General features: G+C 52.2%; 2 protein-coding genes across 2 annotated transcripts; both read right to left on the bottom strand.

Moving 5' to 3' along the window:
• Positions 1–4,589: 4,589 nt before the first annotated feature.
• On the bottom strand, positions 4,590–6,546 carry J4E93_007488 (uncharacterized protein; the record flags this gene model as incomplete). The annotated part of the gene is made up of 4 exons (XM_049345395.1): positions 4,590–5,680; positions 5,759–5,849; positions 5,906–6,262; positions 6,364–6,546. The coding sequence occupies 4 exons, from the start codon at positions 6,544–6,546 to the stop codon at positions 4,590–4,592; spliced, it is 1,722 nt and encodes a 573-aa protein (XP_049197625.1).
• A 728-nt stretch (positions 6,547–7,274) lies between these two features.
• J4E93_007487 (uncharacterized protein) lies at positions 7,275–13,151 on the bottom strand (the record flags this gene model as incomplete). Its single annotated transcript, XM_049345394.1, has 3 exons — positions 7,275–8,975; positions 9,021–13,092; positions 13,147–13,151. The coding sequence occupies 3 exons, from the start codon at positions 13,149–13,151 to the stop codon at positions 7,275–7,277; spliced, it is 5,778 nt and encodes a 1,925-aa protein (XP_049197624.1).
• Between the last annotated feature and the right edge of the window lie 330 nt (positions 13,152–13,481).

The raw sequence follows: 13,481 nt of genomic DNA, 5'->3' as shown, positions 1-13,481 counted from the left end.
ACGAAAGCGATTTGTGTAGATACAGTAGTACTTGCTACCATGACATACTTAATAGAAGCTACTTGCAACATCCCGAACAGGCCGAACACTTATGCAATGCTCAATCATCGTTTGCTCATATTTGTCGTGAGACTGACAGTAGAATTCTCGACGACGATACAGCTGCTGACAACTGATTTGAAAGTGTGCGTCAACGTACCACAGCGTATAGGTTCGTTTTGGTTAGACTCGCCGTCCCTCACTCCTTGACAGAGAAGTACATCTTAGCAAGCATACAGTTACGACCCTTGAGGATTTGAGCCCCCGAATCACTGTATGCACGTGAAGACCAAAAAAGCTAGATTGCTCTTAGTATTACTCAACACCACTGGTAAGACCCCGCTCATGAACGGTAAACGTCTTGTTGGATTGCGAACGTCGAGGGCGCATGAAAGTTGCTTTTGCGCGGAACGCGCAGAGGGTCCGTGGCAGCCGACAGCCGTAGATCTCCACACCCCCATCCCGATAAAAGCAACAGCTTGTAGGACCCCTGGTATCGCTGAGAAGTATCTGAGTCAGGTTTCAATGGGGTTGCGATTTTAGCTCACCTGCATCCCGAGGGTGTTTCCCGGCCCCGCAGTTTTGCCCTGCGGAAGCTTGCAGGGGTCATGGCGCTGCCGCAGCCGTCGCATCACTTTTATGTGTAGATCCCACTCTCCCCTCTTTGTGATCTTGCTTTTGAGGCGCGTTATCTCCAGAGACACAGAAAGTGCGCTGCAACAAAGCCTACAAACGGTACGTTCCCCGCCAGCTCATGGTGTTATCCACTCGGAAGCAGCGACATCCGTGCCTACCTGTTTAGCTCAAAGGCGCTTCATGGGCTTCTAAACGATGGACGCAGAGATTTGCTATACGGCGGCGCATGCCTAGGTATACGGTGCGCGCCTTTTCTTCTTCTCGTGCAAGATGCAGATCGGCTTTCAGATCACCAGCAGTTCTACGCAGATGGGTAACACTCCTTCGTTAGGACGTTTCCTGGGCCGGATCTAATCTCACTTCGAGATCCAACGCAGCATCAGATCTCATATGCTTTTACATCTCGGATGGTTGAGCGCCGCCTTCGATTATCTTTGTTAGCGGAACCAGTGACTGAAAGTTCTGAAGGAAGAGGTTGAGACAATGTATTCCTTTATCCATCGCGACCATCTATGCAGGATGTAATTTTGGAATCAAATGAGCAAAAACGTTGAGCCGAAGATCGGTAGCGACAAGGAACCAATGATCACGGGAATCCCCATCACCAAGACTGTTGACAGAAGACAACCCAATGCCGACGAGACCACACCTGGGCAGGTCCAGTCACGAAGACCTTGTCTCCTTCCCTTCTTAGCAAAGCCTCTAACGGTGACGTTGTCATCATTGTCGACCTCCATGTGACGGTCATTCCTTCGGCGATGCCCTCGCAGTGCAAAGCTTACGACTGAAGGCCTCTGCAGTCGCTCGTTCCGATAGTTCGACCGAATTGCGACCAAGGTTCTGGCGAACTGGGCCCCGCGTTCTTCTCACTACCCTCCTCTTTGTCCGTCAAGTCTCGAGAGCCATGCGATGGTGTATGGTTGGAGAAGCAAGTTCTGTGCGGTTCGACATGGTTGTCTTCGTCATGTTCGTCGACTTCGTTCTGTGTTCCGGGCTCAATCGTGGTCGCCACAGAGATTCGGCGTCGCCCTATCGATCCGTCAGCATAAACTCTGGCCAACGCATGTCGAATAGTAGCACTGACTAGACATCAGATTGTCCGAGGCACTGTGGAGAGTCTTACTGCTGGCTGATCTCTGTCGTTGTAGCTCCTCGTACTCGTGCAGTGGAAGGTACGGGACGCATCTCTCAGGAGTGCATGCGCGAGATATGGGCGAGCCACCTGCTGTCCCGCTTTCTAGATCTCTTCGTAGATTGATGATAGTATCTGTAGTCATCGTCGTAAGGATGGGACTGTCAGACTGGGCCTCGTGGTCGGTGAGCTCTAGGCTAGGAGGCCAAGACTCATGCTCAGGCACCTCAAGATGGGCACCGATGGAGCCGAGTTCGATCAGATCGATGCTTATATTTTCGACTGGAGACTCGCATCTGGATTGGATGCCGCGACGGTGGTGGTCCTCGCGGGCTTGGATGCGATCTGGATGGATGTCCGAGTCCCCGCTCCTGGAAGACATACTGGCTACATGTGGTGAGATTATGCAGGCCGAGAGATGCTTGAGTGGACGAGCTGAAAGTGAGACGAAGGACCGGTGGCAAGAAGTTTCCTGCAAAGCGAAAGGATCATCGGTCAGGATAAACAAGAACGGAGAATAATGATATTGCCTGTTGAAGCCAGGTACAATTCGGTATGTTTATCGAAGCGTCAAGAAAGCTGGCTAACGGAGAGCATATATATAATCACATCTTGTGGTAGGCTACGCGATGTGCCGTGGTCTTCCACATCATCATCCACAGTCAGTGTCGCTCCGAGTCTGGCCTGTCAAAATGCACCAATGCCAATCAACTTTCCACGGAATTACCAACAACAGATGCATGAAGTCGGAGATGCCGTCGAATTATCAGCTAGAGCCGAGGCTTGAGAGTAGACTTATCGTCCGAAAGTCTTCGAATGCCCAAGCTTACCGCATGTGATGAGCGGCCGTCTTACAACAACACGCTAGTACCTGCGTGTTCCCGAATGTAAGGCTTCAACGGCGGCGCCGAATCAAGTCAAAAACGCTCTCGAAGCTTTGAGAACATGGGATATACCCGCTTGAGACGTCACCATGGTGGTTTCGGGTGTCTCCAATCTACCGGGCCCAGCGGTCGATCCGCGCCAACCTTGGAAGACTCATGCGGATGGCAGTAATCATGCATGGGATTATTTACTTGTACAGAAGCCGCGGCCGGCAATGTATGGGCACGTAAGATGCCATCACGAAAGCTTTGAATTCCTTGGTCCTTTAGCGCAATAGGCGCACTATGGCCAGCCCTTCCTAATAGCGCCTGGACGACAGTGAGGTGATGCTCGAAGTATTCACCTCTCGAAAACTACCCACTAGTGGGTCAGCACGTGATTCTGCAAGTATCGCATATGGCTACTGCCCTCTTTTGTTAGAATGCACATGCAAATGGCACGATGATGGTGCAGTTCGTCCGTCCCGCGTCCCAAGCCCATCGCAGCGGGTGGTGGCTGCATATGCAAAGACACATGGGTAACACCAAAAGCGATCGGATATTTTTAAAAACAGCTCTGGGCATGAGTGAAACTATCCGCGAATCGAAAGCAGCGAAGCAAAGATCATAGATGGCATGAGAACATTCGCTTGTTCCTCGTTCGTTACCGTAGGCCCACACTGGCTCAGAGACTAGATGACGCTGACATCAACATACTCTCAATCAATTTGGGACGATTAAATGGCTGTTCAAGGTACTCCAGAGTACTGCGCTATGGTTGTGCTCGCAGAGAACCATCGCTGCTCGCGCAAAAACACCCAAACGTCCCCCTACAGTAAACGACAAGTCGCAGGCGTCACCGCAAGTCAGACTAAACAGCGGTAAGATTCAGGCACTCTGACGTTCTTCCTCACCGGAAACAAGCCTTGTGTGCCAGAAAGAGGGGTCAGTGATGCCGGACAGCGCGGTAAAAATCCCATTCCGTACGGTGCAGGGAATGGTATCCCTACTCTTCATCGATGTTGCGGTGTGGTTTGAAGTTGTGAGAACGAGCGTTTCTCGGACGTGTTGCACAATATGGACAATGGTATTCCAGGAAATTGGACATGCCGTGTGACGCGGACGCATGCGGCGTCAACGAACCTCGTGCCAGGATTCCCGCACCTATCGCGGATGTTGACCCACATCCCACTCCGTACACCCCAGATAATCTAATCTTACCCTAACTGCCGGATCAGATGCTGTATTATTGCCAGACGATGAGATAACGCGCTTCTTGGGTCTCAGCCATCGCAGAGTTGTAGACCTCGATGTCGCATTCCATCTCTTCACACCAGGAACTGAACGCACTGCGACCCTCTTATAACGAAAAACTCCCGAGTTCTGTATGTGATGTAGTATTGAGGCCTCGCTCCCACCGAGCGCTACTCACAGGGGATTCGGCCTGGTGAGATGGCTATCTGCAGCCACCACGAGGCGGGGTCGGCCTGTCCGACGCTGCCAGCCTTACCCGCACGTCATCACACAGCATTTCGCACGGAAATCGTCTAGGATTCCGAAAGAGTACGATGCAAGATGCAGGCATGTCAAGCGCTGGGAAGCAGATCATATCGGCGACGGCGATTCCGAAGCTTTAAACCATCGCGCACAATTATACCTAGGTAGCTTTCGCTAAACGGTGTGCTGTACGGTGCGCGAACGAGATCACAATAGAGCCAAAGAAGGTAAGCGATAAGCAAAACAAATGGGGCCAGGGATCGGGGTTTGATCTAGATAGCTGGTGTCTGGAGTAGCTCGAGTCGAGATCGTTTCCACATCGCAGGCCAACGGGCTGTTGCCAAGTGGCGTGACGTCATCGTCGCTGCTCCGGGCACCTCACACCTTCCCGCGAAAACGTACGCCGCAGCGCGTTTCATATCCTATGAACTGTCCGTCTCTACTCTTGCCGCGACCTTCTCTTTCTTCAATCCAGTGACAGTTTCCACATGATCCGTCCCTAGCACTGCGGCCTTGATGAACAGACTTGCGACAAAACTCAAGAAAGCGAGTACCGTATACGTGATCCACATGTTGCGCATGGCGTAGGCAAAGGCCTGTTTCGCAGCAAGTTCCCATGCCGCATTCTCGAACGTAGCAGGAAGCATGACATTCGCCATCGCGCTGTCACCATCGAGTTGACTCAGTAGATTCTGTGGCAGCCCAGCGTCTCGGAGAAAAGAAGCCTGACCGTTCATCGAGTTTTGGAAAATGGTACCGCCGATGATGGTCGATATTGCGACGCCGATATTACGAATGAAGGATAGTGTCGCGGTAGCCGTAGCAACATCATGCTGTTCGACCTGGCTCTGAATAGCAATCATTGGTGCCTCGAACAGTATTCCGGATCCTAGACCGCCGACGATGACGAAACCTACTGCCTTCCCAGTCGATGTGTATGCGTCGAAGGAGATGAAGAGGCCGAAACCAATGGTGAGGAGCAGTGTACCCACCCAAATGATCTCACGGAAGTGGCCAGTCTTGTGCATGATGAGGCCGCAGAGGACTCCGGCAATCGCACCTGTGACGATAAACGGAAGGAGGAGCAGTCCAGACCGTAACGGAGAAGCTTCGAGGACGGCTTGAAAATATAGCGGCATGTAGTACTCGCCTGCAATGAAGACGAAGCCATGGAAGAATACGACGAGGAAAGCGGCGACATTTGTTCCCCGGCGAAACACCGTCATGGGAATCAACGGGTACTTGGCCACTTTTGCCTCGCTGTAAATGAACGCAAAGATCATTACTCCGCCTACTACTAGTAGAGCAATGACTTTCGCGGAGTCCCAGGGGAAGAGTACGCCTCCGAAATCGAGACCCAAAAGGATCATGAGCGTGAAGCCAAGGAAGGTGAACATGCCGAACCAGTCCACGGCCCTGATGCCATCGATGAAGGAGGTATGTTCATGCTTGATGTCCAAAAACAGGACTATGAGTACGGCGGCAAATCCACTGATGGGTAAGTTGATGTAAACTGGATGTCGAGAGGATCAAAGTCAGCGCATGTTCGTAGAAAAAGATGCGGAAAAGACGCGAGAAAGATGCCACTTACAGCACCATCTCCAAGTAACCAGACTGGCGAAGATACCGCCCAAGACCGGTCCGATACCACCTGCCAGCGCCCAGATGCCCTCGGTGAAACCCTACAAACAACAATTAGCCAGACCACTCCCACAATACAACATGCCAAGCAACTCACCATCAACAAACTCCGCTGCCTCAAACTAAACAAATCACTAATGCAAACATGCACCAACAGAATCAAACCCCCACCCGCGGTTCCCTGGAACGCACGCCCGATGATCAATTCCTGCATCGTCTTCGCCGTCGCACAGACAGCCGAGCTAGCAAAGAAAATGGCAAGTGCAGCCAACATGATGGGCTTGCGGCCCCAGATGTCAGACAACTTGGCCCAGATGGGGCCTGAAGCGGCGTTGGCAAGCAGGTACGCGCCGCCGATCCACGTGTAGCCCGTGGCGCTGTTGAGGTCGCGGGATATGGTGGGAAGAGCTGTAGAGACGATTGTTGCGTCGAGGGCTGAGACGAAGAGGGAGAGCTGGGTGGTGGTAAGTTTGTTGCATGTGAGGGTTTTGTAAGGAGATTGGTGATATCGTTCATCGAGAATGTCTTGAAGAAGGTGAGTAGGACCAAACTTACAAAAAGCGCAGTGATGATAGCCACCATTCTCAACCTACTCCTCTTCCCATTTTGGGCTTCTTCCTCGACGTCCATTCCTTCCGCTGCTTCCAATTGCCCTTTTTGTACCATGTCTACCTCGTCTTTCCCCGTCTCGGTTGACTCGGGTAGCCGCCGTATATCCATTTCCAGCTCTTGCTGCATGGTGTATATGAGTCGCAAACTGAATACGCGTGATTGCGCTCAAAGTAGAGATCACTATATAGGACCAATAATCAAGTGCGAGCATAACGATTCCAGGGAAGTAAGCGCCGAATGTACAATGGGAAAAGATTTGACACCCAAAGCCAGAGCACTCAACAGCTACTTGGACTTGTCTTGAAGGAAGGTTACTCAACGAACAAAGAGATCTAAATATCGAATAGCCATAAGCGCAAAGAAGAAGCCCATTTTTTTCACCGCGTCACCGCCAACGGCCTCCCGCCAATCGGAGTATATAAGTGGGGCAAACTAATCACTCCTGGGCAACTACTTTCCTATACGGGCTAGACGAGACGCGCCCTACCATGCATGCTCCATGCCGACATGCATACCTGGTTTAGCTGCTTGCGCGTGGAATCCGGGGGAAACGAGAGGCCCGGGTGAGATGTTGAGTATTTTTGAGATGGAGGTAGACTAGTGTTGCTTATTTATGCGTGTTATGGAGTCATACTGCGTGGGTATATGCATATGCATGACTGGGACATGTTGGAGTGTCGCCTGGGATACGGCGGTGTGCAAAAGGGCCAAGAGATGGGGTATGCGTAAGTGGTATGCGGATATGTTGCTTTTTGACGAGGGCCAAGAGGCAAGTACGTGATTCTAGTTGCTCTATGAGAATAACGATATTATCTACCAGACTCAAAGCCTCCATTCGTCTCGCCCTCATCCGCCTAGTAGGGAATTCCATTAGTGATAAGTTGGAACCGATCATACGTTCCGGTTGAATAACTCCCCCTACTCTTCTCAATCAAGCCCCTCATGTAATCAGCCGCCTCTCTCTCGCTCTTATCCAGCACAAATCGATCGCGAAAGTTCTTCATACTCTCGGGTTTGAAGCACGGCAGTCCACTATCCAACATGACCTGTACGACGTGACAAAGATGCTCGCAATGCTGTCTGCTAGCGAGAAAAGCCTTGACAGTGAGCTCCTCGAACCAGCGGTACGCCTGCGATTGATACGGGTTCGCAGCATTTTTGCCAGACATGACGGCGATCATTTCGGCTGTGAGTTTGAAGGGCGCGCGTTCGAACTTGATGCCGCCGGGTGCGATGTCGAAGCAGAAACCAAAGTCGATGTGGATGATGTGACCGGCGTCGTCGATCATGATGTTGCCGTTGTGTCGATCCTTGAACTGCAGGAGGAAACTGATTACGGAGTAGGCGGCCATGGATTTTACAAAGTTGGAGCGCGCTTCTTGATAGCGGATCGAGTCTTCGTTACCGTAGCGTGATACGAAGTAGTCGTCAAGTCTGTTGACGGCTTCACGACCGAGCATGTCTCGTGATATGGAGTTGGGGAGTACATCAATGACTCCGCAACCTGGTGCGGTTGCCGTGACACGGTAGGGGAAGACCCAGACGTCAAGACCGACGGTATTGAAAATTCCGCGGAAAGCAGCAATCATCTGTAGTGCAAGCACATCTTGACGGCAGTCGTCTCCGACTTTGAAGATCGCAGAGAGCCACGTTTCGTAGCTGTTGTCCCGCTGACGCGCAACGTCGCGGTTTTCGTCTTCCTGGTCTTCCAGGTCTTGATCCTCAGGCCTCGTCTTTCTGATGCGGAATGTAGCCATGAAAGGTGTCTTTGCGTGACTCTGTAGCGGCTTGCCGGACTTGCGATCAATACCAATGACTTGACCATCTGGGTTGGAGGGTAGGTAAACACCAACTTCCACTTGAATCTTGCGAAGTTCTTCTTCGATCTTCTGCTTCTTGACCTCTTTGGGTTCATGCAGGACGGAGCGGAGGGTACCCGAGATGCCTGTGACCTCATTGAAGAAAGCAAACTCGCGCTCGTAGAAGGCATGGTCTTCCTTGGAGAAACTAGACTCCAAGCTACCCATCACCTTGTCAAGCGTGGGCTTGACGGGATCGGGTACCTCGGATGCTTCGTCCTTGTACGCGTTTGCCTTCATGTTCCAGATGATTTGGTGAGCAAATAGCTGCGAGAACTTGGCCGTCTCGATGATGTACCGCTCGACGTAGCCCAGGACGTCGTATCGAAGGGTTTGTACAATCTGATATACGTAGAAGAACATGACGTCAACCGAGTGGCTCTCCAATGCTCTCATCGCATACTGGATAATGAAAGGATGGTTGCCATAAGCCGGAAGGAAGTACGTGACGGCCGTGATAGGGTTCACAGGCTTCCAGTAGAGCATATACTTAAGCTGGAATGACACATCGCTCGGTAAGAGATTGCCTAGAAGAATCTCTAGAGCATCCGGCTCATCCAACACCTTGTGCGGGAAGTTCAGTACCTGCCATCGAACCTCGTTGTTGAGGCGCTGCGACTGGAAGCGCTTGAGGAGGTGTACAGCGATGGCAGGGTTCTCCGTCCAAGCCGTCTTTAAATGAGCAGACACGGCAGTCTAGTTACGTTAGCTCCTATCAATTCATGTTTACAGGTGACTTACATCAGGAAGTGTATTGTTGTGCCGCCCAGAAGTGAAGTGATGCTTTTTGCCATAATCAAGTGGGAAGAGCCACACCATGAGACGAGTCTGTTCGTTCGAGAGCAGCAGAGAGAGGAGCTCTTGCTTCGCCTTCAGTTTTGTGCCAATGTCACTAGCAGTTGTAACCTTTCCGATAAGGTCGAGCTGCGCCTGCACGTCTGCAAGGACATGTGTTTCGGCCTTGATCTGTAGGCGGTTGCCTCCAAAGGACCATTGCGGGGCTTTCGCAAACCACGCCAGAGCAGCAGTCAGTATGCGATCCGTCAGGCGCCATCTAATGGTCGCCGACAATGTGGTACAGTGACGCGCAATGCGCAATCCAAGCAGAACGATATGGAAGTATGACTCGCGAGCAAGCGGCTGCGAGCATCCACAACTCATGGCATCGAGCGTGATATGCATTAGCCGAACGTAAACACGCTCCACATCCGCTCTGCTCAACCTCGAGGCACTGAAGTGGCTAGACAAGAATTGCAGTAGGCGGAAGTGCGGAGCGATCAGGTTGTAGATCTGCTGCTGGCGTTTCGAGAGTGCTTCTTTGTCTGTTGCAGCGAATTCTTGCTTTCCGTAGAAGGGATCCTCGTGTCTCAGTGCAGGGCTGAAGATGCCACGACGCTTGCGCACCGTATTCTCCCAGTTTTCAGCAATGGCGACGAGGATGCGGGATTCCATACGAGGGTTCTCTTTGGCAACGCTCGTCCACAGTGAGATACCCAGCTTGATGGACTGCTTCGAGAACACGGCGAAGGGAATTCCGACTAGATGCTGAACGATAGGCGACTGGTCCGTCTTCACCCTGCAAAGAAGTGCAGCCGCTCTTCGCAATATATCGCGGAGCTCAGCAATAGTCACATGCTTGTGACCAAGGGTGCGATTCTCCAAGTCCACGAGAAGATTTGTCGCTTCGTGTAAGCTTCGCGAGAGGTATGTCGACTTCCGTCCAGAAGCTGGTGCGCCCTGGAGCCATTCCTCTTCTTGATCGGCAACGCCTTCGAGAAACTTGTATTCCTGTCTCGTGGTATATTGAGTGATAAAGTCCGACGCAGTGTTGATGTTAATGCCCTGGCGTTCAATAGCACCAAGGCGCTGATCAGTTGACGGAATGACGGACCCCATCTCCAACGCAAAAGATCGTCCAAGCGATATATGACCAAAAGTCATTTCATCATCGAATTCGGACAGATACGACTGAAGAAGCCCTTTGACATCGAGTGGAGCAATATCAAGCGCTCCTTTCACCCAAGCGATTGCACGCTTATGTAATGCTTCGAGAGTCGCTCGACGGAAAGCATAGTCATCGGATAGTTCCACCACGATGTTGGACCGCTTTGATGTAAAGGTCGACTTCCAGGTATAGTCATCAGTCTCGCCTTCAAGGCAACTGTACCACATCATCGAAAGGAGCTCTAAGAGGGCAAATAATGCACTCTTTTGACATAGCGTGGATGGCACTTCGCGGATAATGATATCTGCACAGGTAGCTGCCGCTTGCTGAACGCGGGCGATACGATGACAGCACGCAGAAAATATCGTCGCTAGCTGGCGCGCGAGGTACGGGGTCGAGAACGTATGGGATTGACCCGACAGCGTCTTTGCCAGATAGGTTCGAACGGCCGTTGTTGCAATGGCAGCCATGCAATTACCCACTGCACCAGTTCGCAGCTTTGGATCAAGAAAGTACGCAAGCGCCTTGGTGCAATCACCGGCACTTGCGCGTAAATCTTCAACCAGATATGCAGTGCTTAGGAAGACTGCTTCCTGATAACTCAAGGACTTGGTGTCGGGCTCACATGACGGAAGCAGTTTCCCAAGCCTCTTCTTCTGCTCGACTGTATGTTCAGGCGACTTACCGCGACGCAACACCGTGTTGAGTTCGATATCACTTTCCGAAAGGAAGGGCCGCTCCTCTGCGATGAGGGGCTTGCTGAACCGTGCAAGAGTGCGCAACTCTTCCCTGTGTTGTTTTCCAAGATCGGACAGCAGATCGAAGCCGTGAACAACGATATTGAACCAAGCATCACGCTGGAGCCCAATGATGGAATCATCCAGCTCGGAGAATTCCGCTCGTTCCGCATTCCGTTCAAGCAAAAGAGCAAGAGGCTTGAGTATCTGCGCAATCTCTTGAGCTGCAAGCTCAGTATCTCTCAGATGGCGATGCGAAGTCTCCTGGGCATCTCCCTTGCTGACGATGGTGTCTAGCAGATGTGTAAGATAAATTTCGAAGGTAGGCTCATCGGCAGAAATCTCCCTAGAGAGGTTGAGACGCGCAGCCATGACAGCTTCGAGTGTAGCCCCATCGTCTGAAACTAGTGCATCATGCGAGAGTTTAGTGTAGACCTTGAGCAAACTTCTAAACTCTCCAGACGGACTGTGTATACCCAAGAAAGCCGAATCGGTGATGATCTTCGCATCCACGACTTTTCCAGAACGGCCGACCTTCTGGACAAGCATCGATAGTGCCAATGCCGTGATCTTGGGATCTTTGCAGTTTCTCGCGACAGATACAATAGTCTCCACGACTGTGGTGTGTACATGGTGCGGCTCGTCGACATCACTTGGTGTGAGTGAGATGGTGCTGCCGTTCTGGTTCTGATAAACACCACCTGTACGTGCAGGCTTGCCGTTGCCGTTCAAGGTGGGAGATGAAGAAGGGTTGCGGTCAGGTTTGGGAGCGACGCTGATGACATTGCCCAAGCTGTACAGTGTCGTGATGATGGCATCCTGGGGAAGAAGAGTTAGGACAGCGGCAAGCGACTCAGCTGCGACGGAAGTTGTTCGATGGTCGAAGTTGGCTTGAACAATGACTCGAGGTAGCGAACGACCGAGGCTAGACGCCAGCTGCGGCGAGACTTTGGCGAGGATGGCCATGGACTTGAGGACTGTGGAAGCCAATTCATGGTCTGCGCTCTGTACCGGATCGTTGAGCACATTGTCGAGCCAGGTAGTTAAGACCTCCGCGTCTGTGACATCCGTGTCGTCGTCGTAAATGGTACAGCAAAGATACGTGACAAGTACCTTGGCCTTGACAGAGGAGGCTTGTTGCTGCTGCCAAGCAGATCCAACCCGTTGTAAATAATCCATGTCATTCTCCAGACGTTCCATCTCCTCTCCTGCAATCTTAGCCAGCCCCTCAGCCAGCGAGTTCTCAGCTGAGTCCCTAAGAATCTGGTGGTTCTTCCTGTGGAGCGTGGTCTGCAGGTGATCCAGAATGGACGTTTGCGAAGTGAGGTGCGCACTGGTCCCAACCAGCAGCGAAGCAGACGCCAGCACGACCTTCAGAAAAGAGTCGTGCAGAATCATCGCACCAAGTGGCCGTCCAGTAGCAGCATAATGCTTCGTGTACCGCCTCCACTCCCTCAACCCGTGCTGGTGGGAGCGCGCATTACGCACAATCGACAGCACCGTTTCGAATGCGATGAGAAAGTTCTCCGTCAACGCTGCTCGTACGTCTTGGATGAGCTGAAGTCTCTCATATGCATTCCAGAAGTGGGTGTGCTCAGCAGCAGCACTCAGGAAGCCCAGCAGCGAGAGATTGTGTGTCATGACGCGCGCCAGCTCGCCATCGGCAGCGTAGTCGTCGGCTCCATCGTCGACAAATTGTTCCCCCGAGAGCTCTTCTGCTGCTGCGACCCAGCCGGAGAGGTAAGCACCGAGTGCCGTGGCAGCTTGCGTTCGTAGCTGATCATGCCGGAGGCCGAGCGAGAGGACGGCACACGTGAGGTTGTAGGTGAGAACTTCATACGGCGCGGGCTCGAAGGCGCGTAGGCTGGGCGAGGGCGCAAGCGTCTGTGCGTGTGATGCGATGAGGTATGGGGAGAGGCGTGTCAGCAGCTTCTCAGCGACGTCAATCGACTCGATGTAGGGTGCAGATTTGCATAGGGCGAGAACAGCCTCCAGCTCTTGCAGTTTCATGGAGCTTGTCGCCGGGCATCTTTTGAACAACCTCGCAAAGTCGGAATGGGTGGCATCTACCGACGGCGACTGCGCGGACAGACGAGCAAGCTTCTCGAGCGCATTGCTGCGGATGGTGCGTCTATAGGTATACGATGTCAGCTAACTATTATCTCCACTAGTATATTACACTTACGCCATCATGAATACGCTTCCTGATGTCTTCGCCGCACTTTGGTGTAGCGCGGTACAGGAACGCGTGGTAATGAGTTGTCCCTGGCCGAGTGACGAAACTACCGCGGACCTCCGAGCTGCCTCCTTCGTGCTGATTGGTTGTAGCTTCCACCACCACCACCACCAACACTTCCCCATCAAGTCGAATAGTTCACAAATGAAGATTACGCATGCATCGGGGCAGAAAAATGTGTAATTCGATCCGGGGATATGGGTAAAAAGACTCTTTTACACTCCAGTCACATGCCCCAAGAAACCTCCATCAATAAACGCCTTGCCAGATCGCGTAACAGACGT

This window comes from Alternaria ventricosa, assembly GCF_023758065.1.
Source record: "Alternaria ventricosa strain BMP 2768 chromosome Unknown scaffold_13, whole genome shotgun sequence".
Taxonomy (NCBI): Eukaryota; Fungi; Ascomycota; class Dothideomycetes; order Pleosporales; family Pleosporaceae; genus Alternaria; species Alternaria ventricosa.
The sequence above is the reverse complement of the archived record's forward strand: the minus strand, read 5'-3'. Positions and strand labels throughout refer to the sequence as shown.